General features: G+C 41.3%; 1 protein-coding gene across 3 annotated transcripts in view; it reads left to right on the top strand.

Moving 5' to 3' along the window:
- The window catches only part of PAK1 (p21 (RAC1) activated kinase 1), a 123912-nt gene that overhangs the window by 47770 nt on the left and 50108 nt on the right, over positions 1–26034 (top strand). The window contains exons 1-2 of one of the 3 annotated variants that reach the window (XM_079788625.1): positions 5080–5250; positions 21463–21673. In XM_079788625.1, the coding sequence (XP_079644751.1) occupies positions 21484–21673 (190 nt within the window). In that variant the 5' untranslated portion in view covers positions 5080–5250; positions 21463–21483. Of the gene's footprint in view, positions 1–5079; positions 5251–21462; positions 21674–26034 lie in introns of those variants that run through there. The other 2 variants (XM_079788626.1, XM_079788624.1) reach the window with 2 other exon arrangements.

The raw sequence follows: 26034 nt of genomic DNA, 5'->3' as shown, positions 1-26034 counted from the left end.
AATACGTTTTGAGGTCTGGAGATAAAGACAAAGTCTTTGCCCTTGTGAAGTGTATGTTCTATTGGAAGGAGCCAACCAATAAGCAAATATGTCAATTGATGATAAGTGCTATGCATACAAATAGTCCTCGGAGACCAAAGTCCATTAAGTTTAGTGCCTATATTTTTTTCTATGTATTTTATTGTTTCAGGTCTTAATATTCAAGTCATTTTGAGTTGATTTTTGTGTGTGGGGTCAGATAGCACTCTAGTTTCATTCTTTTGCATGTGGCTTTCCAGTTTTCCCAGCATCATTTATTGAAGAGGCTTTCCTTTTCCTGTTGTATGTTTTTGGCTCCTTTGTCGAAAATTAGTTGCCCATATATTTTTGGGTTTACTTATGGCCAATTGAGAGTCCTTAATAGGCAACTGGCCCTGCTATCTGGTTGCAAGAAAGAATGGTATATTAGATGACTATTTTATAATCAAAATTATCATTATTGACTGACTTCTTTTACATTTAACTGGTGATATCAGAAGATTATAATTCTCAATCTATAAGTGTATTGTTCTTAAAATTATTTGTGGTTGCAAAAAAAATCAATTTTCAAATCTTATAGGCAGTATGATCATGGTAGTCATGAGTTAAATTTTGTCTAAACAAAATGTGCTAATTATTACTGATCATAGTGTTTCCAGGGGTTGCAAACCCGTATACCTGCAGAATCCAGGTGAATGACTTGAAAGGAACTGGTCAGGCCTAAGATGACCACACAGACAAAAGCATTGCTGATCAAGGTTCACGGAAGATTAACTTGTAAATTATTTACTTTGTAAACCAAAGGACTACACCAGCGCAAGGAGTTACTGCACTTAAAACAAGTTAACTGCTAACTTGTGTAAATGTGGGCAAGTCATTTGGTATCTCTAGGATTTAATTTCTTTCTTTGAAAATACAGTTTTATCGATCAAGTCCCTTCTACCTCACTTGATTCTGCTTTTTCATTTCTTTAGCTAATACTTTCTTGTACGAAGGTCATCTTAATCACTATAATCTTTCCTTCTTGATTATCTGGGACCAAGAAATCTCCCTTAGGGTACCAGGCAGTAAGAAGTACAGTGAGTATCATGTCCCCTTAGGTACCAGGCAGTAAGAGGGTCTCAGGACTATGTTCAGTGGGAGGTGCCCTAGATCCCCACTGCTCAAAGTAGCGTCTGAACTGTTCCAGGCTGCAATGAGGAAAGCAAGAAATTTAGAGTGTTTAGAAAATTTCATAGCAGTTTGATAAGAGTAATGTTTTTGATGAATCTAATAAAAAAGGAAATGAGGTTTATCTTATATATCTGTTTTTGCTTGGTACATAACATTTTTATTTTAATAGACTTTATTTTTAGAGCAGTTTTAGGCTTACAGAAATATTGACCTGAAAGTACAAAGAGCTGCTGTATACTCCCTCTCCACCCGCTCAGCACTTCCTCTATTAGCAACTTCCTGCGTTCGCGTGGTACAATTGATGAACCAATATTGATACATTATTATTAACTAAAGTCCACAGTTTGTACTTGCGTTCACTCTTTGTGTTTTACAGTTCTATGGCTTTTGACAAATGCTTATCATATATCCATCATTGTAGTATCATACAGAACAGTTTCACTGCCTTAAAAATGCCCGGTGTTCCATCTCTTCATCCCTATCCTCAATTCCCTTTTGAAACCCTGGCAGCCACTGATCTTTTTGCCCTTTCTATAATTTTGCCTTTTCCAGAATATCATAAATAGTTGGAATCAGCCTTTTCAGACTAGCTTTTTTCATTTAGCAATATATATCTAGGGTTTTCTCATGGCTTGATAATTCATTTTTTTATTGTTGTTATGCCATTGTATGTTTGTTATCCATTCATCTGTTGGAGGACATATTGTTTGCTTCTGAATTTTGGCTGTTGTAAATAAGGTTATTTCTGAATTTTGGCTATTGTGAATAAGGATGCAATAAATATTTATGGACATATTTTGTGTGGACATAACTAAATTTTCAACTCATTTGGGTAAGTACCTAGGAGTGCAATTGCTGGATTGTATGGTAAGCCTACATTTAGCTTTGTAAGAAACTACCAGGCTGTCTCCCAAAGTGGCTATAAGATTTTGCATTCTCATCAGCACTGAATGAGAATTGTAGTTGCTTCACATCCTCACCTGAATTTGGTGTTTTCATTGTTTAGGATTTTAGCCATTCTAATAGGTATTTAGTGGTATCTCATTGTTGTTCTAATTTGCATGTCCCTAGTGTCATATGATGTTGATTATCTTTCCCATATGCTTAATTCCCATCTCTATATTTTCTTTGGGTAAGTGTCCATTCAGATTTTTTTGTCCATTTTTTTTTGATTGAGTTGTTTGGTTTCTTCTTGTTGAGTTTTAAGAGTTCTTTGTGTATTTTGAATACCAGTCCTTCATCAGATATGTGCTTTGCCAATGTTTATTTTCTCAAGTCTGTGACTTCTATTTCTCTTAATAGTGTCTTTGCAGAACAGAACTTTTAAATTTTAATTAATTGAAACTTATCAACATTTTCTTTTATGGATTGTGATTTTGGTGTTGTACCTAAAAAGTCATCACCAAACCCAAGGTCATCTGATTTTCTCCTATTTATCTTCTAGACATTTTATAGTTTTGCATTTTACATTTAGATCTATGATACATTTTGAGTTATTTTTTGTGAGAAATGTAAAGTCTGTGTCTAGATTAATTATTTTTTTTGCATGTGGAGATTCTATTTCTAGCACCATTTATTGAAAAGACTATTCTTTCTCCATTGAATTTCCTTTGCTCCTTTGTCAAAGATCAGTTGACAGTATTTGTGTAGATCTATTTCAGGCTCTCTCTTCTGTTCTATTTATCTATTCTTGCACCTATACCACACTGTCTTGATCACTGTAGCTTTATAGTAAGTCTTGAAGTTGAATAGTATTAGTCCTCTGATATCTATCTATCTATCTATCTATCTATCTATCTATCTATCTATCTATAGTTTTATCCTTAAAGATATATTGCTAGGCCACACCCCAGACCAGTTGAGTCAAAATCTCTGATAGGACTTCAGTATATATTTTTAAATCTTCCCAGGTAATTTTGATGCACAGGGAGAGTTGAAAACCACTATAATAAGACCATAAACTCTTTGAAGGAGTGGCTTGTATGAGATGCTTAGTTGTTGAATGAACAAATGATGAAAAGAACCGAGGGTATTTTTTCTGGAGAAGAGAACAAGTATAGGGGCTTGATAGCTCACCATACACACATATCTGAAAGCTTTTAATGTGACATTTCCTGAAGGATGCTTTCTGAGTACTCCAGGAGGCAGAATTGGAAGTTTACAGAGGCACCTGGCTGAATATTAGGAAGCACTGTCTTACAGTGTAACTTTCAAGTGAGCTCTTTTTTCCTGCACATGTTCCAACAGGGCCTAGAAAACCCTCTATCGGAGGATGCTTGCTGCATTTGGTGGGGAATTGGGTAAGATCAGATGCTATAATTATTGATCATTAGTATGAAACACTATGTCCAAGGCAGAGCACTGTTTCTGGGACTTCTGGTAGTTGGAATAGCACAAGTACTCAGGGCTTGGGAAAGGCGAAAGATATTTAACAGAAGAGCTCTTTCTGTCCTCATGGAGTTCTTCCTCTATTCCCTTCTGCAATTAGATTAATTTGGGCACATTGAATGGAGGTGTAGGTATCTGTCAGGAGAAATGGATAAATACCATAAAACTTCTCTCTACTGCACTTAAATAATTGATCAGGCATAACGTTGGTTACCTGCTGTTTGCCAGGCAGTAGGAAGAGGGATAAGCAGTTGATATAAAATCGACTACCATGGCAGAGAGAAATAAAGCATAGGTGTAGGAGTCAGACTAGAGTTGGGACACTTTGGCCATTTACCAGCTGGGTAGTCTTGGGGAAGTCACTGCCCTCTCTCACGCATCATATTCTGTTTTTCAGCAAGTTCTGCTGCTTCTTCCAAGCTGTGTCCTTAGAATTGACTTGTTTCTTCTTATCTTATCTTCCAATGTATTAGTCTAAGTCATTACCATCCTCTCTTACCTGGAGTCCTGAATCTAATAACTAGATTCTATCACCCTCTCCTCTATTTTTCATCATTTAGTGATCTTGTAAAAATGTAAATTAGATCTTGTCCTTCTGCTTAAAACCTTGCAAAAATTTAGGACAAAATCCAAGCTCCTAGTTTATGACCTGGAGGAGGCCCTGCATGATCTGACTCCCGCCATCTCTATCAAGAGGAGGATATAGAAGGGGAGTTGGTGAGGTAATGTTACCTCCGAGGGGGTATTTGGAAATGCGTGTGTTTTTTTATAGTTTCAATGATACTTACTGGCATTTAGGGGGTGCTGGGCCAGGGTTGGCACATGTCCTGTAATGGGTTGTTTAGCTCAGGGCCCATTCCGATGCCTGATTTACAATAGGTGTTTAAGAACACTTGTATGAAACCACATTCTTCTGGACCTCAGTTTTCACACATGTAGATTGGTAGCGTGCCTACTTCCTAAGACTGTGGTGAGACAGACGGACCATTTTATGAAGCACCTGGTACACAATAACACTTAATCAAGGATAATTGCTGCTGAGCTTCCTTTGCTTTGGGTATAAGCGCCAGCCCATCATGTTCCCTAGGGCATTAGAGTTAGACCCTGACCCCTTTGTTGTGGGTGGGAAGGTGGGTGCATCCTTTTTTCTGAAGCCTGATCTGAGGGAGCCTAGGTTTGCCTTCAGTTGTCCTGGAGTCCAGACCCAGCTGCAGGAACTAAGGCACAGAGGTTCTCTTCCTCGACTCTGGGGCTCATCCAAGACCCGTAACTGGCTGGTGGAAAGCCTAAGTCTCAGTGAGAGGATGACCTCCTGCTGGAGACGAAGTGGGGAAGAAGAGCTGAGAGGGTAGGAAGGTGGTAGTCGCCCCTCCCCGCCCTCCGTGCTTCTCAGAAAGGAGAAGCGCGGCTTCCTCCCGCCTCCCTGCCTCCCAGCTTCCCCCGCCCCTTCTGCTTCGCCAACCCCGAAGCAGCGCCTTCACTGCGCCCTGTGGGGGCGGGAGCGTGCTGCACCCGGGAGCTGGGGCGCGGAGCTGCTGGAGCCCTGCTCCCGCCGCCGACTGGAGGCTCGGGTGGCGCCCGGGCTTTGCGTGGCCAGGCCCGGCGGGGGAGAGGTGCGGCTCTGCGGCAAAAACAGTGGCCAGAGATGCCGGGGCCAACGCTCCCCACCAGGTATTGCCGGCCCCGCGGGGCGATGCTGGGGAGGGGGTTAGTCTCCGCAGGCTCCGGGGCAGCGGTGATGCAGGGTTTGGCAGATTTAGGGTCTCTTCCTTTCAGAGATCCCAAATGGGAGAAGGGCTGAAGGTGGAATCCTCCGAGGAGCCTACGCTGGGCTAGGCCAGCCCTGGGATCAGAGCTCTGGCAGGGGAGGGCGTGAAGGGGAAGCTGGGTTTTGGGGAACTGCTCTGCCTCGGGAACCTGGCTCCTTTACCGGCACCCTTCTGCTTGGTGGCTAGCGTGACACTTTTTCTCTGCCTGGGCTTAGCTACCTGCCAGCTGGGATGGTGGGGTGTTTCCCTCTTGGGTGCTGGGGAGGGGCATTGTATTATAAGGGACCTGTTAAGAGGTCCAGTAAACCGGGATATGATAGGAAACTTGGGGGGCTGGTCCTGTTCCAGTAGCCTCTGTGGGCCTCAGTTTCCTTGCCTCCTCAGTGAAAGGGCTTGACATTCTGTTTGTAACGCGGGCTTTTCCAGGCTGTCAGATTGCCTTCTGGTAAGGGGAGCTGGTATGAAGTCCTTCCAGTGGGCGGCAGAGAAGTCCCCTTAACCCTGTGGGAGACAGGTGAACTCAGGAAGCAGACCTGGTGTCCTGTCTTCTAGCCAGGCTTGTGGATGGCATCTTGCTGGTCTGCTTTATGGGCAAGGCAGAGGTTGAGAATGCTGATCATTTTGGTGTTGTGTGTAGGTGTGTTGTGTGCCGGGAGGTGGGATTAGGAAGAAGCGGGGCAAGGTATGTTAATGGTTTTTCTCAAAACTGACCTGTTGCCCTAGCTGGTTTGGCTCAGTGGGTAGAGCGTTGGCCTGCCGACCAAAGGGTCCCGGGTTCGATTCCGGTCAAGGGCACATGCCTGGGGGTTGCAGGCTCGATCCCCAGTAGGGGGTGTGCAGGAGGCAGCCAATCAGTGATTCTCTCTCATCATTGATGTTTCTATCTCTCTCTCCCTCTCCCTTCCTCTCTGAAATTAATAAAAATATATTTTAAAAAACTGACCAGTTTTTTGATACTTAGATATAAAGCTGTTTTAAACTAAGCTGTCTTCTCTGGAACCCCCTTCTTATTCTGCCAAGTTAATGACAGACTTGGGATCTGTGTAATGTCTTAATCACTATAATCTTTCCTTCTCGATTATCTGGGACCAAGAAATACATGTCAGGCCTGGTATTAACCTACTTGATTATTTAGGACCTCCTTCCTCCCTTCAGTTTTTCTATGATTGCCTCCTTGTCTTCCTCTTTCTACTTTTTCTTTCCTATTCATGTTATTTTTTCTGTCCTGCCCCTGACCCACCTTTTCTCCCAGCCTCAGTTTCTCTCTTCTTCCTGCTCCCTCCTGCGTCCCCTTTCTTATCCCTTCCCCTCCATTGCCAGTTTTTCCTTCCCTCTCTTGGGCCCTTCTCCTGCTTGGTTAGGCTTTCTTCTCTTCCTTCTAGAAGTATTGATAAACTTTCTCATTAGTATTGGGTTATTGGTTGTAGGGACCTTTGCTCTGGTGTTTGTGTGGACCAAACACTCTCTAACTCCCTTCTAACTCCCTGGCGTTTGGCTTTCACTTACAAATCCTTTCTTCTCCCCAGTGTCACCCTCTCTCCTTACTGCCTCTAGGCCTTGCTTTGGGCCTACCAATAAGCAGTCTTTCTTCCTGGATTTGTTCCCCACCTCCTTCCTGGAGGGACCGGGGCAGCAGCAGGCAGTGGGGAGTACGTAAGTTGGGAGGTGGGGAGCTTGAAGACTAGCCTGGGAGGAGAGCAAGAGGGTCCAGTAGGACTGGGCAGAAGCTCACATTCTGGTGAGGTTGACTGGGAGAGGAACAAGACTCTTGGGCAGCTCTGAGGTGTTGCTGACCTGGAGGAAAAGAGGGAAACCTTTGTGAGCCCAGGGAAGATGAGGGGGACAGCAGGGGTGAGGTGGAGGCAGAGAAGGGGGAGAACAGTGGTCTTTTAAAGAAGAGGGTGGCCTGGACAAGGTGGGGGTTCTTTGTGGATAGTGCTGTGAAAGAGGAACATACAGGTTAATTCTCTTTCCCTCTGAAGGCTGGCTTTTTGGACTGTTTTGTTTCTGCTCAGCAAACTCTTCTTGGGCCATGTTCTCAAAGTAAGAGAGTGAGCGGGGAAGCAGAGATAAGACAGGATGGCAGCTTTCCTGGCACTAACTGTCTAGACTAGAATGAGGAATGTGTATACCTACAAAAAGCTTTGAATATGGCATCCATCCCTCCTGAGACATTCTCTGAACCATCTCTTCTATGTTAGTTATGGTGTCAGGTGCTGGGGGGTTGGAAATTGGACTCAGTTGCTGCCTTCCAGGACAGGTCAAGGAGTACGGATATCTGTAACCTCATGCAATAAATATATGTGATATAAGAGAAGTACAAGGGGCTGTGATAACACAGAGGGAACTTTTGATTCATCAAGTCAGCGACAGAGCTGGGTCCTAAACTCAAGTCTTCTTTAAAGGTGACACCTAGTCTCTTCTACCATGTTATCTTCTGGCCCTGTGTGTGCATATAGTGTACTTAGAGTTTCCTTACATTCTCATTTCTGCCTACCTGTGGGGTTAGACTCTAGGTTCTGCTGAGAAGGAAGAAGAACAGTTCTGTATGGTAGGTCACTGTGCCATGGCCAGACAAACACTCATTACCTTGGAAGGGAAAGAGACTTGGTCCCTCTTAACTTCTCCTGGCTCTAGGCCATTTGGGTGACTCGGTGCTGAGTTCCCTCTATGAGTCATTGGCTCGCTTCCTCTCCTTCCAGGCCCCCCCTCCCTCCCCAGTTTTCTTCAGTTCAACTTCTGGCGGGCAGTGCAGTTCAGAGACCAGATGAAGCTAGGCTAAGCATTTTACTTCCAGCTCGTAGAACTGGTGAAGATCAAGTGAAATAATGAATATGTGAAACTGCCTTGTAACCTGTAAAGCGCTCTGTACAAATGTTACTGTAGTTGTTCCCGAATGCATGTTCAGCCATGAAAAGTGCTCAGATGCTGCAGCCTGAAAGAAGTGCTCAGGGTTGCTCACTGGCTACAGCTGAACCTCAACCTTTAATAATAAAGGAAAAAGAGGGGGCTAGAGAGTGATTTGGAGACTGGTAATTGAGCCCCATGCTGAAAACTGAGGTCAAGTGGTATAGTGGTTTGTTTAAGGTCAAGCAAATAGTAGGTGGCAAGTATAAAAAAGTATTGTTTTTAGTGATGCCTTGTGATATAGGGAAATAAAAAAAAAGAAAGAAAGAAAGAAAGGAAGGGGGAGGAATTTAAAAGCAGACTGACCTCAATTCAAATTCTGGTTCTACCACTTACTAGCTATCTGGTTTTTAATCTTTCTGAGCTTCATATATAAAATGGGAGATATTTATACTTACTTTGAGGAGCTATAATAACGTGTCAAAATAATTATATAAAAAAGAAAAATATATATAGTAGGGACCTGATAGGTATACTTATTCTTATCTTGCAAAAATAAACTCTGAAGTCACCTTCTTAAGGAAGTCTCCCCTCACTGTGGGGCTACTAAGGGCCTCTCTTTTGGATTCATGCACCACTCCTGTGCTTCCTCTCATCACGCAGAGTGGCACTTACCATGCTGTCCTATCATTGTGGATTGTGTGTCTGCTTCTCCCGTTAGTATGTGAATATTTTGAGAGCAGCCACGGTGTCTAGTAAATCTTGGTGTCTCCTTGGTGTGTACTCCTGCTAAACCCTATTTAGTTGCTAGGAGTACATTGGTAAACACAGCAGACTTAGTTGCCCCTTTGGGAAGCGCACTGTTTATTGAGGCAGATGTATGATAAGTAAGCAAATAGAATTAAAATTAATGCTGTGAAAAGCAAGAGTTCCCTCTCCCTTCTTCTTTGAGGTCAATAAAAATATTTTTAAAAAAAGAGTTCCGTTTATTCATGTCAGGTTTAAGATACTTATCAGAAATACAGGTGGGGTGGTCTAACAGATTGTTTTTAGTCTGAAAGACAGCTTTTGGGCTAGAGGCTGACACTTGGCTAGAGATGGCAACATATAGGTGATATGTAAAGCCATGGGAATGGATGAGATCCCATTCCCATGTATGAAGTGTATGAAGAATGGAGGTTCCTAGTCTTGGACATATAGAGGATAGTTAGTGAAGGAAGATAGGAGTAGACAGAAAGATAGAAGGAAAGACAGGTGAATGTGCATTCCCAGAAGCCAAGAAAATAGAGCATTTGAAAGAGAAGGGAGATCAGTTATGTCGAATGTTGCTGAGGGATTGAATAAGGTGAGGATAGAATAGTTGATTTGGTTTTTAATTTATTTTTTAAAATATGTTTTTATTGTGTGTGTGTGTTTTTAGAGTGAGAGGAAGGAGGAGAGAGAGAGAGAGAGAGAGAGAGAGAGAGAGAGAGAGAGAGAGAGAGAGAGAGAAACATCCATGCAAAAGAAAAACATCAATTCGCTGCCTCCTGCACACCCACACTGGGGATCAAGCTCAAAACATGGGCATTCAATTCCCTGACTGGAAATTGAACTGGTGCGACCTTTTGGTGCATGGGAGGACGCTCAACCAACTGAGCCACACTGGCAACTTGATTTGGCAACATGGACATAATTGGTAATCTTAACAAGACTACTTTTGGTGAAATAATAGGGTGTTAGTTGGCAAACTGAAGGGGAGGAAGTGGGGTAGTGTAAGTACCAGTAGACACTTCTTTTGAGAAGTTTTGTTATAAAGGGGAAGAAAAGACCTAATGGTGTTTGGAGGAGGATGTTGGTGTCAAGGGAAAGGGTTTTGTGCATGTGTGTGTGTGTGTGTGTGTGTGTGTGTGTGTGTGTGTGTGTTTGAATAGGAGACACTATAGGATATTTACCCAGTGTTCTTATATCAGGCCAAAAAATTAGATATAAAGCTTGATTTTTTCTTTTTCTTTTTTTTTCTCACACTGTACGTTCACTCTCTAAATAACTAATTTGGCTCTACCTTCAAAATATATCAACCTTTGCAATACTTCTTTCTACTTACTACCATTCATTCAAGCCACCATCAGTTCTCACTTGGATTATTGTAATTACTTCTTAATGATCTCACTACTTTTCCTCCCCTGAGATCACTGCTAAAAACTCTTCACTGTTTTCTCACACTTGCTGCAAAATCCAAACTTATTGTGTTCTGTAAGGTCCTGCATAATCTAACCTCTGGCTATCATCTCTAATCTCACTCTCCGACCACATTTCTCCTTGTTCACTCAACTCTTGTCTTATTGGCCTTTTTGCCATTCTCCATGCCCAAATATTCTTATCTAGGACAATTGTACTTACTGCTCCCTCAGCTTAAAATGCTTCCAGGTATGATTACTATGATTGCTGTCTTATTCATTCAGATCTTAAGTGTCTCTTTCTTAGAGAAGCCTGTTCTGATCACCTTATTTTATGTACCACCTCCATCCCTGTCTCCCCTCCCTCGTTTCACATATACTACTCCTCAGTTTTCATTATGGACTTGAAATACATATTTATTTGCTTATTTCTCTGTTTGCCTCTCCTAACTAGTTCATACACTCCATGAATACAGGAACTTTGTCTTATTCAGCTGGATTAGTACTGGTACATTGTAGATGCTCAATAAATATATGTTGAATGACTGAATATATCTAAGAGAGATATATTCAGTCTTTGTCAATCACCATTATATTTTGTCTTTATGATTTTGACCACTCTTAATACCTCATGTAAGTGGAATCAGAGAGTAAGAGAGAGAGAGAGAGAGAGAGAGAGAGAGAGAGAGAGAGAGAGAGAATGAATGGAGCTGAAAGAGGATATCATTCCAGGTGAGAGAGAGAGTGCAAGTGAAGGAGTAGAGAGAATGGCTTTAAAAAAAAAAACAACTACATATATATTATTGATTTCAGAGAGGAAGGGAGAGGTAAAGAGAGATAGAAACTTCAATGATGAGAGAGAATCATTGATCAGCTGCCTCCTGCATGCCCCATACTGGAGACTGAGCCTGCAACCTGGGCATATGCCTAACCAGGAATCGAACAATGACCTCCTGGTTTCATAGATTGATGCTTGACCACTGAGCCACACTAGCCAGATGAGAGAATGGCTTTTGATGGGACACCTTTACTGTAACTGGATGGTGCAGGTGCAGGGAGGCATCTAATTTGGGGGTGGGAAGATGGAGTTCTCTTGCAAAGATTTCTGTTTTCTCATGGAAGGAAATCTTATCAGCTAAAGGGTGAGTGGAGAGTCCAGTTGAATGCCCATTTGAGGTAAGATAATCATAGCTAGGGAGGTACCATAATTTTCAAGTGAAACCAGGTAATGTTCTCTAGGGCATTCAACTGCTTCAGTGTAGAGACAATTGGGAGATAGAGTAGTTCAATTTCCAGATGAATGTTGGAAACAAAGAAAAGGCAAGGGGGTGATTTAGAAAAAATCAAAGTTGTTTAGATTGATTGATCAGATTTGTTTAAAGTATCCAACAGATTTTACTTAGATTCAGTTATCCATTGCATTTAAGGTTTAGTTCACTGATCCCTACCTCATTAACAGGCTCCTACTGTAATATGACGGTCCATACCATTGTGAAATTTTGGCACATTGTATGTATTTATTATATAGTAATTTCTGATTGCCCTTACTTTTTTCCTTTTTCTTATTGTGATAAAATATGTATAACATAAAATTTATCATCTTAAGTATTTTTAAGTGGACAGTACAGTGGTGTTAAATACACTTATATTGTTGTGCAACTGTTATCACCATCTATCCCCATTACTCTTCATCTTGTAAAACTGGAACTCTATACCTGTTAAACAGTAACTCCCCATTCACTCCTTCTCCAGCCCCTCTCAGCCACCATATTTTCTGTCTCTATGATTTTGACTACTCTGGGTACTTCATATAAGTGGAATCATACAGTGTTTGTCTTTTTGTGATTGGCTTATTTCACTTGCATAATGTCTTCAGAGTTTATTCATGTCATTGTATATTGCAGAATTTCCTTTCTTTTCTGAATAATATTGCATTGTATGTATATACCACACTTTGCTTATTCATTCATCTGTCAATGTATTGCATCAACATTTTAGCTATTGTGAATAATGGTGCTATGAATATGGGTATACAAACATCCTTTTAAGACCCTGCTTTCAATTCTTTTGGGTATATACTTAGAAGTGGAATTGCTGGATCATACAGTCATTATATTTTTATTTTTAAACTAGAGGACCGGTGCACACGGGTAGAGTCCCTAGGCCTGGCCGGTGATCAGGGCCGATTGAGGCCTTCCAGCTGCCAGCCAGGGCCTTCCTTCCGGTTGCTGGCCAGGACCTTCCTTTGTTCCGCACCACCCCCTGGTGGTCAGCTCATGTCATAGCAAGCGATCAAACTCCCTGTCTCCCAGTCGAACTCCCAAGGGGACACTTTATATATTAGCCTTTTATATATATACTAGAGACCGGATGCATGAAATTCATACAACAGTAGGCCTTCCTACTCCCAGCTGCCGACACCGGCTTCCCTCTGGCACCTGGGACCCGGGTTTTCCTCCAGCCGCCGGCAGGCACCTGGGACCTGGGCTTCCCTCGCAGCCCTGGCTTTGTCCAGAAGGTCATCTGGAAGGACATCCAGTCTAATTAGCATATTAAGCTTTTATTATTATAGATTATTATTTTTTTAATCCTCACCAAGGATATTTTTCCACTGACTTTTAGAGAGAGTGGAAGAGAGAGGGATAGACAGAGAAATATAGATGTGAGAGAAGCACATTGATTGGTTGCCTCCTGCACACGCCCTGACCAGGACCCAGGCTGGGGAGGAGCCTGCAACCGAGGTACGTGCCCTTGACTGGATTTGAACCTGGGACCCTTTGGTCCGCAGGCCGATGCTCTATACACTGAACAAAACCAGCTAGGGCTTGTAATTTTATTTTTAATTTGTTAAGGAAGTGCTATTTCTGTTTTCCACAGTTGCTTTATCATTTTACATTCCCACCAACAGTGCACAAGGGTCCCATTTTCTTCACATCCTCACCAACACTTGTGTTTTTTTAATAGTAGCCATCCTAATGGGTGCGAGGTGGTATCTCATTGTAGTTTTGACTTGCGTTTTCCTAATGATTAGTCATGTTGAACATCTTTTTATTTGCTTATTGGCCATTTGTATATCTTCTTTGGGAAAATGTCTGTTCAAGCCCATTGTTTTTCTTTTCATTTTTAAATATATTTTTTATTGTTGATAGTATTACAGATATCTCCCCTTTCCCCCCTCCTCCCCCCTCTTCTCAGCCCTTACCCACCACCCTAGGTCTTCACTACCCTATTGCCCGTGTCCATGCATTGCCCATTTTGGAATCAGGCTCTTTTGCTTTTTGTTGTTGTGGCTGTTGAGTTTTAGAAGATTGATGTTGTGGCTTTTTCTTAAAAAAATTATTTATTGATTAGAGAGAGAGAGAGAACATTAATTTATTGTTTCACTTAGTTATGCATTCATTGGTTGATTCTTGTATGTGTCCTGTCTAGGGATTGAACCCAGAAGCTTGGTGTATTGGGACCATGGTCTAACCAACTGATCTACCTGGCCAGGGTTGAGGATGGATGGTTTTTGATTTTTGAGTGATTTTGACAGACTATGATTAGGGAAAAAGAGAAGCGAAGGCAGGGGGGACTAATGGATAGTGCATTGGAGCTTAAAATGAAGTCTAGGAATTGTGGAAGTTCTTGAGTAAATGAGCTGTATGAATAAGAGGTTGTGTTTGGAGTATATATGACTCATTCCAAATATTGGAGTTGATGCACATTTTGGTGATAAGGTCCAGGGTGTGATCTTGGTAGCACTGGCTAACTTGGACTGGAGGTCAGCAACGAAGTGGCCAGCGTGTTGGAAGATCATTAATGTGGCTGTTGAAGTCACCTAGCATGGTAACTGCGTGGTGCAGAGGAAGGCTGATCTAGGAACTAAAGCCTTTGAGTGGGGTGGCCAGGAAGTGAGTATGAGACAGCAAGGAAGTGTGATAGCAGCCAGTGGAGGCTACTTAAATGAATAGAGGTTTTTACAAGAGGAAGAGAAAGAAATAGTTTTATGAAATGGCACTGAAAATTAAGGACAACATTGATTGGTTGGTTATGAGAGAGAACACAGCTTCCAGTAGAGAGGGCTGCTAGAGAGGACTCTTCTCAGCCAGGTTTCCTTTAAGGCAAGGAGACAAGGAGTCGGAAAGGGGTGAGGAATTTGGTCAGAGTAGAGGGTATACAGAAAAGGTTGGGGATGAGAGTTTGGGTGATTAAGAGTGACTGAAGTAAGTGGGCACTGGAAGCTTGATTGGCTTAGTCTGGATATCTTTTAGAGGCAAGAGGGCAGTCCATTTTCATGCTATGGTTCTTAATACTTCCAAGAGAAAATGTTCCTTTGAGGCAGCATGTGGCATAGTGGGAAACCACCGGATATGTTCAGGCAGAGATTACCTGGAAGATCATCTATTTAGGAGACAGCAGAATAGATTCCAGTGTTTCTTGGAAGGTTGAACCAGATTGCCTATTGATTCCTTCTCAGATTGTATGGGCTTTTTTAGTGACGATTTTCTCAGTTCGGGCCATTAGTTAAGAGGTCTAGAGGTTCGAAGCTTACTTTGGGAGTAGCTCAACTGATGCTGCAGGTCAGGAATTTCCCAAGAAGGCAGGGAGAGGATTATAAGACCTTTGGTACTGGTTTCTGGAAGTAACTCTAGGGACTATTTTCAGGGGTGGTAGGAAGGAGGAAGATGTGCAGGTGTGATTGGTGGGGGGAGGAGAGGATGAAGGTACCAGGCCAACCTAGGTGAACTTAATTAAGTCTGACACCAAATCTCTCTGCCTTTTCCATTTCACTTTGCTGCCTCTCAGACCTCGCCAATTGCAAGAAGCCTCCCAGGTACAGTTCTTTGTTCATTCCGTCTAAAATAGTAATCAGTGTAGAAAATATTTGTAAGGGAACCAAGAGTTATCAGAGGCTAGTCATGACTTCCTCACTATTTCATTGAGTGATCTTAGATAAATTGCATATCCCTTTGGGTTTCAGGTTCCTAACTATAAAATAAAGATTTGGAACTGACTGATTTTTCAAGATTCTTCCAGTTCCTAGTGTTTCTTTTTCTCTTCCCACTAAACCAGGTTGCTTTTTAGTGAACCTGTACTATTACCAGGTCTGTGCTGGGCCAAACTCTGGAATACAGAGGTTAATCAGATTCAGTTTTATCCCTTGATTTGCTCATAGCCTGGTGAAGTTAATACGATGAAATATGGAAACTGCTGCTTAGAAGTATGTATAAAATGCTATTAAGTTGGGGGAAGGAAGATGTAGAAGTGGGTGTTCTGTGAAGGTTTTCATAGAGGAAGTGAGTCAAGCTGGGTCTTGAAGATTGAGTAGGACTTTGTTTGGCAGACAAGTTGGGACATTTTCAGCAGGGAGAACAGTGTGGGCAAAGGCAGGGGCATGAAAGCATATTGAGCTGGGACAACCCGTTTGGGGAATAGTGGAGAAAAACTGGAGAGATGAGTGGGGGATGTGAACAAATATTTATTGGATATTTATTTTGTGCCAGGTAGCATGCTAGATGCTTTTATGTATGCTTTTTAATTCTGATAACTGTGTAAGTAGATATCCTTATTGGAATTTTGCTAAGAGGAAACTGAGGGTTAGAAATTAAAGGAGCTTTCCTAACCGCACAGAAACAGCCTCCAGCTTCCCTCCCTGCTACCTCAGCAGTTGCTTTCTTCTTGCTAAAGTGGCTGGAGGCTGCATAACGGGAGTGTCTTTGACATGTCAGAAGGACATCCCTCAGCAAATTCAAGACTGCAGCATTCTAGGCCTCTGCCAAAGAAAACCTCCTGGCACAATTTAATTAAAGATCAGATTCTCATAACTAGGTGTCAAGGGCATGCAGTACTCCCCAGTCTTGGGGGGGAGTATAGGTCATGCCAGTCTCAGCTGCTCTGAATTGTTGGAACTGAGAAATGTGATTAATATATGTTTGGAATAGATTTTATTTCTTCTTTTTCCTTTCTCTCCTTCATTTAAAATAATGGCCTGAGGGGTTATTAGAGGTTATCTAGTCCGTCCCTTTGCCTCTAGCGTGAACAGTGAGGTGTGATGTGGTGGAAGGAAAGGAGGTCTTGGTTATAGACTTCATTTCAGGTTCCTGCCTCTGCTGCCCACTAGCTATGTGACCCTGGGTGACTGGAAACATCTCTGAGATTTTGTTTCTTCTGACTTGCTCACTATTTTATCTCCAGCACCTAGCACAGCCTGGCAAACAGTAGGTAATAAATAAATACTTGCATGAATGACTGAGAAAATTGATAACAGTTGAATAGATTTCTATGTGTTCGGTAAACTCCCACATGTGATCTAATGTTAATGGTTATTCAAATATCAGCCCCAAATGATGGCAGAAATCCTATTTGTAAAGATAGTTTGTCCAGAAGGTTCTCTGGGGAAACTTTTTTAGAATTTTAGGCAAGTCTCTCGGGCAGTGTGAAGGACTCTCCCAGACTCCCCAAGTCTCATTGTATGAGCTCTAGGCATCACAGAGAATTCACTGCAGAGGGGTAGCAGCTGGTCCCTCCTTCAGGCAACACCTCTTTTTTCATTGTCATCTCTTTACAGCCTTTAAAAAAGTCAACAGTGTCATCTTTTATTTTTAACAGGAGACATTCATTGCACAGATCTAGATTTGCTAAGAAGGGACCATTTTCTGACTAAAAAAATGCTGTGAAAGACCCTCTGTGATTCCTGCACCCTACTTTTTCACCTTCACGGTGCATTCTTCCACACTGTACTCTCACACTTACGTTATTCCTGTGGTCTGGGATGCATTTGCCATCATTGTTCTCCATCAAAGTCATTTATTTATTGTCTGTTTTCTTTGGTTCAGGTATTAGACCAGTGCTGTTCCAGACCAATTGCATCACAGCTTAAGGCACAACTTCTTAATAGGAAAATTTTCAGACATATAGCAAAGTTCAAAGGATTTTATAGTGAATAGCTGTATAACCACCACCTAGAGTCTTCTACCATAAACATTTTCATTTACTTGTTTTATCACATCCATTATATATTATATATTGACGTGTATAGTATATCACATCCCTATGTTCATCCATTAATCAGTTTTATTTTTATAAATGCATTTCAAAGTAAATTGCAGATATTAGTATACTTCCCCTTAAGTACTTCAGCTGGTGCTTTAAGAAGCTCATAGGGATTCTAATAGTCAAGAGTCAAAGACCATTAGTCTGACTTATGTATTCGTTAAGCCCCTACTCTTAACACCATCTCTTCTTATGAAGCCTCATTGATTACCTTAATTCAATATAGGTATTCCTTTCTGTGTCTTCTGACATTTTATTGCTTGCACTGTTCTATGGCACTATTTTAAATGGCCTGGCATTGTGGTTTTCTAGGTCCTGTCTATCCTGCTTTCTAGACTGTGAGAATCTCTAGAGTTGGAATCATATCTTATTCATTTATTTGTCTCCAAATCCCTGGTTTCTAGCATAGCACCTTACATGTAAGTACTTAGTAAAAATTTGTTGATTTGAATTGTACTTCAATGAGGAACCTGCAACTACAGCAAAAGGTGTATATAACTTACATGTGGCTGATTTGAGGACCAGGAATTTGTATATCTTCTCTGGTGCTTATTAGCTCATGGAAGAAATTTGGTGAATATCAATCAAGTCCAGCCCAAACATGTTTATATATTTCTGTATTTGCTATTGGCTGGATGTGACCAACCTAAACATAAATCAGAAGTAGAATTCAGGTCAGAAAAGGGACAAAGGGGCTAGAATTACCTCAAATACAGTTGGAAAATCCTTTGGCAGAGAGTCTGAAGATATGGATTCTAATCCCCATCTTTATTTATTTATTTTAAAAAATACTTTTATTGATTTCAGAGAGGAAGGGAGAGAGAGAGAGAGAGATAGAAACATCAACGACGAGAGAAAATCATTGATCGGCTGCCTCCTGCATGCCTTCGCACTGGGGACTGAACCCGCAACCTGGGCATGTGCCCTGACCGGGAATTGAACCATGACCTCGTGGTTCATAGGTCGACACTCAACCACTGAGCCATGCTAGCTGGGTGAAAGATGATTTCAAGTTCTGTCTGGGGAAGAGGCAATAATCTTTTCTGAATAGCCCTAAGAGATAGGATTTAGGACTAATAGATGGAAGTAGTTTTTGTTTGTTTATTTACTTGTTTATTTGTTCACTTGTTCTTTTATTTGTTCATTTGTTCAACAAGTCTTTATTGATTACCTATTCTTTGCCAGGCCTGGGGTTGGGGATTGAGAAGTAAATAAGACTGGATTTTGTTTTGGAGGTGTTCATAGTCTGGCAGAGGAGAGGAGTGAAAGGGAAGGCAAATGTGTAAACAAGTAATTGCAATGCAGTGTGAGGTAGACAGAACTTAATATATGTGAGAACTCTCTAAGTGAGGTGACCAAAGATAGAATAGGCTAACTTTTGAGACTGTAGATTTTTTTATCACTGGTTTTCAATCATAGGCGGGATAACCTAGGCTGGAATACGGTGCAGTGAATTCAAACATTGTATTCCAGCAGCAGATTTTATGTTTTAAGTAACTTGGGCTCTTTTTTGAAAGTGGAGCTCTACCACCAAGAATTCCCCAGGCACAGTGAACGAACTGAGAAATGAAGAAAAGCCGTATGTATCAGGAAGGCTGATGAAGCCTTTTTTGGCACAGTCCTGGGCTGTGGTCATAAAAGGGAGTTACAGTCAATGAAGTTGTTGGCTGAAGAGGCAAGGAAGGGCCTGCTTAGAGTATCAGGTGGCTGCAGGGAGTATAATTTTGGAACTGGCAGTTCGCAGTGGGAAAGTATACTTGAGAACTGAGCCGGTAGAAGTTCTCTTTGGCGGTGCTGGGGACTTGAGTTGGGGCTGGTAGGGAAAAGCAAAAGCAAAGCTGCAAAGTGAAACTGGAAGAAATGGATACAAAGCACACCAGAGCGGTTGTCTAGATCCGTGGTCGGCAAACTCACTAGTCAACAGAGCCAAATAGCAACAGTACAACGATTGAAATTTCTTTTGAGAGCCAAATTTTTTAAACTTAAACTTCTTCTAACGCCACTTCTTCAAAATAGACTCGCCCAGGCCGTGGTATTTTGTGGAAGAGCCACACTCAAGGGGCCAAAGAGCCGCCGCATGTGGCTCGCGAGCTGCAGTTTGCCGACCACAGGTCTAGATGAACAAGATTGTCTTTGCTTACTTGATTTATTTTGTTCAAAAAGAGAAGTAAGGAGCAGTTGGCTTGCCAGAGGAAGGTCAGGATGAATTATACAAAAAGATGAAGTTCGAATTTGACCTTGAAAGATGAGTAGGAGAAATCATTGACCAGAAGCATTGGGGAGTCAGGAGTGGGGTAAGAGACTACTTGGCAAATTCAGGAGAACAGAGATTTCTGAGGTATAGTTTGAATGCAAGCTGGGTCCAGGTGTGATGGCTTAGTTTATAAGGTAGGTCGATTGGGAAGAACCTTAAAATTTCATCTGTATTAAATTCCTTAATGGCAAGGTATATATCCCTGTGTAAACTTTTGATTAATTAAAACATTTATTGAATCTACTGTAAGTCAGATACTGTACTAGGCACTTTTGGATTGTAAAGGTGACAAAATAGAGCACAACCTTTGGGGAACACTCTTGCTTCTGGTGAAAACAATTATAATCTAGTAAAAATAAATGTAATAACCTAGTAATATACCATTGCCCTGTGTCTGGAGGAGACACCTAATTGCTTAGAGGTGAGAACAGTTCCAAAGGGCACATGGAGAAAGGATTTCGGGGGTGGGAGGGAGGAGGGAGGATGAGGGAGGGATGAATGCAGGGGATCATTTAGTTTGGCATTTATTAGAAAATGTTAAAAAGACTCCTATAGATTTTGTTTATAGCATTTAAGCAATTGATATGTAAGGCAGTGCTATTCAAATCTGGCTGGTATTAAGATCACTAGTTTTTTAAATTACAGAATTTGGCCTAAGCCCAGCCAAACAAAATCAAAATTTATGGGAGTTAAGCCATGCATCTCTATTTTCTAAAAAGCTCTGGGTAATTATTATGCTGATTTTTTTAAAAATTAGAAACTTTAGTCTTAAAAACACTGTTGTGTTTGATTTCAAAGAGCTTACACTCTAAGTAGTCATGGTTAAAGATATAATATCCTCTGGAGCATGGAAGAATAATGAGAAACTTTATTAATTCTGGAAACATATCTATCCATTGACACTTATTTGAGGTAGTAACATCTATCTTCATTAAAACTATTGCTACCATGTAATAGGGGATTTTACCTCTTCCCCCCTTTTTTATTCTTTCTATTTTCCAGAAGCATTGGAGATTGCCAATAAATCCAGCATCATATAGGATAGGATGGTTACTTCATTGACCATCGTATATTTAGAATAAGGTCAAATTTTAGAGGAAGGAGATAGTGCAGAGGTGATATAGGCCAGGTGTCTGCAAACTTTTCCTGTAAAGAACTAGATTGTAAGTATTTTAGGTTTGTGGGCATACAGTCTCCGTTGCAACCACTCAGTCCTGCCATTGGAATGCGAAAGAAGCCATAGACCTTTGTAAATGAATGGGTGTTGCTATGTTTCAATAAAACTGTTTACAAAGCCTGCAGCTTTACAGACCCTTGATAGAGTGATACAGTCCATTCCAGAGAGGGAATGTGATTTTCTTCAGGTTACAAATTAGAGGTAGGCAGAAAATTCACTATGTGGAATGCTGTTAGCAGTTTTATTTAATCTTCATGTGAATGAATAAATGGCACACAATGACTAAAGAATTTTTCTAAAGCTAATAAATGGCACTGGGATTCATACTTAGCTCAGCTGGGCTAAATTTCTGTCTTTTAAACTACATCATCATGGTTTTCTGTGTTCTCCAATGCCTGAGATAGGGGAATGCAGAGAAAAGCAAGAACCTTGTGAATTTTCAGCCGTGCTTGGCACAGAGTAGGCGTTATATCTTTGAGTACTGTTGACTGAATACGATAGTGGTAGTCGTGGTATGCAGAGAAGGGCTTGAACAGGGCCCTGGAGGAAGGATTGTATAATTTGAATTCTTTTAAATTTTTCAACACATTTCTTTTTGTTCAAAAATAATAAAAATGCTATGTTCTTTTTTTCTGATTCCAGTAGCTGCTGGTGGTGGTGACAATGTCAAACAACGGCCTGGACATTCAAGATAAACCCCCAGCCCCTCCAATGAGAAACACCAGCACTATGATTGGAGCTGGTAGCAAAGATGCTGGAACCCTAAACCACGGCTCCAAACCTCTGCCTCCAAATCCAGAGGAGAAGAAAAAGAAGGACCGATTTTACAGATCCATCCTACCTGGAGATAAAAGTACAGTATTTCACTTCTTTCTCATAATTTGTATACTTAATTTTTATTTTTTTTGTAACTTGGAAAAAAGATTTGTTCTTTCCTTGACTTCATTTTTTTTTAATACCTCCTTCCACGCTATTAAATATTTCTCTTGTCTTTCTTGCCTAAAGTGGCTGGAGTCAAATGGAAAATAGACCTATTAAACTCTTATTAACTAGAGGCCCGGTGCATGAAATTCGTGCACTTGGAGAGGGCGAGTCCCTCAGCCTGGATTTCGAGAGGGTGCAGGCCAGGCCAAGGGACCCCACCGGTGCACGATTGGGCCTGAGGAGGGACACAGGAGGTTGGCCAGCCAGGGAAGGACCACGGGAGGGCTCCAGGGTGTGTCTGTCCCATCTCGCTCAGTCTCGATTGGCTGGACCCCAGCAGCAAGCTAACCTACTGGTCACAGCATCTGCCCCCTGGTGATCAGTGCACATCATAGCAACTGGTCGACTGATCGACTGTCTGCCCCTGGTGGTCAGTGCATATCATAGTGAGCAGTTGAGTGGCCTTAGCATATCATTAGCATATTACGCTTTGATTGGTTGAATGGCCAACTGGACAACTGGACACTGAGCGTATTAGGCTTTTATTATATAGGATTATTCTGAGCAAAATTCTAAGAAAATAATTACGCTCTTGCCAGACTTTGGACAATCTGTATATGTTCATTTACTTAAACTGTTTATGAACTCTCAAAATGTAAGAAATATTGACATGTGCTCATTTGAAAGTGTTTTGTTTCCAAACTAGTTTTATTTGGTACGTCTTTTCTCCAGTTCTTGATGGCCTCCTCTTTATTCATATTTCTTGAGCTCACACCTAGATTTGGGGATTAAATATAGTAAGAAGGGCAAGCAGTAGCTGAGGAAAGGAAGCTTGGAAAAGGAAGCAGGACTCAGCATGAGTTCACTCTGAAAAAGTCATACCAGCTGGGCTCATTTCCTTTCTATTGACAAAACTCCTAGAAGAATAATCAGGATTTTGACAGTGTATTTGATAAAGTCACTGAAATCCTATGGACAATAGTGAAATAGAGGTTTGGGTGTCCACATGGGTAGATGACTTTTGTTTGACACCCCCAGCCCCAAATATTTATTTAAGTGTCTGTTGCTATGAAGTGAAATTCTCAGTCATGCCTACAGGGCTGTGTTCTTGTTGCATGCTGAAGAAATTGGCTTTCTGTCTGTAATTAGTTATCATGAGCTTCTGACTTAGGTGGACCTGGTTCAAATTCTGGATTCATCACTTACAGCTCTCTAACCTTAGGTATGTCAGTTAACTCCTTTGACTTTTAGTTTTCTATCTCTAGGAAAGAATGGGATTATCCTATCTCTAAAATTGGGATAATATCTCACAGGGTTGTTGTGTGAAGATTCCATTCAAAGTTCCTAATACAGGACCTTCTGCACAGAAAGCACTCAAATATTAGTTCCCCTTCTCTTTACTGGTTTGTTGAAGGTGGGATGCATGGATAGTAGATTATATGACAAAATCAGAATTGGGATTCTGAAACAGCAGGCCAAATATAACAACCACATTGATGAATTGCAACTATCTTGTGTTTCAGAAATACATAACTGCATAACTACAGATCGGGAGAGATGGTAGATGATTGCATCATTTACCAAATAGGGAATCCAGGAAGAGAAACAAGTTAAGAGGGCTGGTGGTTGGAGAGCAGGGAAGATGATGACTTTAAACACCTTGCATTTGAGGTGAAAGGATAATTGTAGACACTTTGCATTTGAAATGTCTTGACATAGAGATGTCTAATAAGCAGTGGTCTTACAAATAGAAAATGCTTGGTGAATAACTGAAATGAGAACTAATGAGGCTTTTTATTGGGTGCATTGGGCTTGCATCTTTGTGTGTTTACCCTTTCTGCTACTCCACCTTCACTGTGAGCTCTTTTCAGGTCTACATAAAGAAAGGTGGGTAAGTTGTGTAACTTGAATTTTCTGGCTAATTCATTTACATAGCAGCTACCAATTTCCTAGGTACAGGGGCTATGATGCAGGTGGTGTTACCCGGCCCTGGCACGTTCTCCCACATATAGAGCCACTTTGTTTATCTCTCTATTTAGATGTGCGCTTATTTTTAATATTGTGCTTTTATCAACCATAATTGTTAATAAGATCTCTATAAATAAGGAGGCCTTCAACCCAACTTTCCACATGTAGTGAAGAGGGCAAGTAATTGCTGAGGAAAGGAAGAGGACTTTTAAAATTAAAAGCTTGGGCCCTAGCTGGTTTGGCTCAGTGGATAGAGCATCAGCCTGTGGACTGAAGGGTCCCGGGTTCAATTCTAGTCAAAGGCACATGCCCGGGTTGTGAGGTTGATCCCTAGTGAGGGTGTGCAGGAGGCAGCTAATCAACGATTCTCTCTCATCATTGATGTTTCTATCTCTCTCTCTTTCTCTCTTCCTTTCTGAAATCAACAAAAATATATATAAAATACAAAATTAAAAGTTTGGAATTTTTCTTGCTGACAAACTAGGAAGATATTAAAATTTCTGCTCACTAGGCATCATCAATTAAAACCTTGTGCTTCAAATGATACCATCAAGAAAGTAAAAAGGTGACCCACAGAATGGGAGAAAAAAATTTCAAATTATATATCTGATAAGAGACTTGTATAAAAAATATATCAGGAGCTATTGCAACTGAACAATAAAAAGACAACTTGATTATAAAATGGACAAAGTATCTGAATAGACATCTCTCGAAGAAGATATACAAATGGCCAATAAGCCCATGAAAAGATGCTCATAATCATTAACCACTTGGGAAATGCAAATCAGAACCACAATGAGAGACTACTTCACACCCACTAGGATGACAATAATAAAGAGAGATAATAACAAGTGTTGGCAAGGACCTGGAGAAATTGAAACCCTCATACACTGCTGGTTGGAATGTAAAATAGTATAGCCAATGGTGGAAAAGTATGTCAGTTTCTCAAAATGTTAAACATAGAGTTAGTTACCACATAACACAGAAGTGAAAACATGCCCACACAAAAACTAGTACATGAATGTTTGCACTAGCATTATTCATAATAACCAAAAGTAGAAACAATGCCAATATCCATTAACTGATGAATGAATGGATAAACAAAAAGTAGTGTATCCATACAAAGAAGTATTATTTGGTAACAAAGAGAAATGAAGTTCTGATCCATGCTACAACATGGGTGAACCTTGAGAACCATGTTAGTGAAAGAAAGCAGTCACAAAAGACCACATATTATATAATTCTTTTTATATGAAATGTTCAGAATGGGCAAATCCATAGACAAAAAGTAGATAAATTGTTGTCAAGGGCTGTAGGGGAGGCAGATAGAATTGGGGAATTTTGGCTAAGTGGTATGGGTTTTCTTTTGGGGGTGATGAAAATGTTTTGAAATTGATTGTGGGGATGTTCGCCAGGCTCTGTGAATATACTAAAAGCCACTGAATTGTACACTATATAGGTGAATTATATGGTAAATGAATCATATCGCAATAAAACTCTTAAAAAAAAAAAGAAGATTCCTGCTTATAGCAGCAGATGGAAGCAAAACCTTCAGACATCATTGGGAACTAAAGGGATGATCTTAGGTACTGAATAGGGAAGTGGGGGTCTGGATATCTAGGTTATAGTCTTGGTTCTCCCATAAATTGGCTGCCTGATTTGGGTTGATTACTTCCCTGAAGACCTCATTGTCTTCATCTAAAACATTAGAATCAATCCAGTGGATAAATATAGCCTCTTATACCTTTGAAATCCTATCCTATATAATAAAAGCCTAATATGCTAAGTGTCTGGTTGTCCGGTCGGCCGTTCAACCAATCGAAGTGTAATATGCTAATCATATGCGAAGGCCGCTCAACCGCTCGCTATGATGTGCATTGACCACCAGGGGGCAGTCAACGGTCGACCAGTCACTATGACATGCACTGACCACCAGGGGGCAGACGCTCTGACCGGTAGGTTAGCTTGCTGCTTGGGGTCTGGCTGATGGGGACTTAGCGAGACAGGCTGGACACGCCCTGGAGCCCTCCTTCGGTCCCTCCCTGGCTGACCAACCTCCTGTGTCCCTCCCCGGCCCCGATCTTGCACCAGTGAGGTCCCTCGGTCTGGCCTGTGCCCTCTTGCAATCCGGGACCCCTTGGGGGATGTCAGAGAGTTGGTTTCGGCCTGATCCCGCAGGCCAGGCCGAGGGACCCCACTGGTGCATGAATTCGAGCACTGGGCCTCTAGTAATTAGATAAATGAGATATTATAAAGGTGAAGTTGGATCAGGTTGTCTATATAGGTGAAAACAATCTAGGCCAAAGAGCTGTAGCCCCGGAG

This window comes from Cnephaeus nilssonii (assembly GCF_951640355.1).
Source record: "Cnephaeus nilssonii genome assembly, chromosome: 13".
Taxonomy (NCBI): Eukaryota; Metazoa; Chordata; class Mammalia; order Chiroptera; family Vespertilionidae; genus Cnephaeus; species Cnephaeus nilssonii.
Note: the sequence above shows the minus strand (reverse complement) of the source record. Positions and strands in the feature narration are given on the sequence as shown.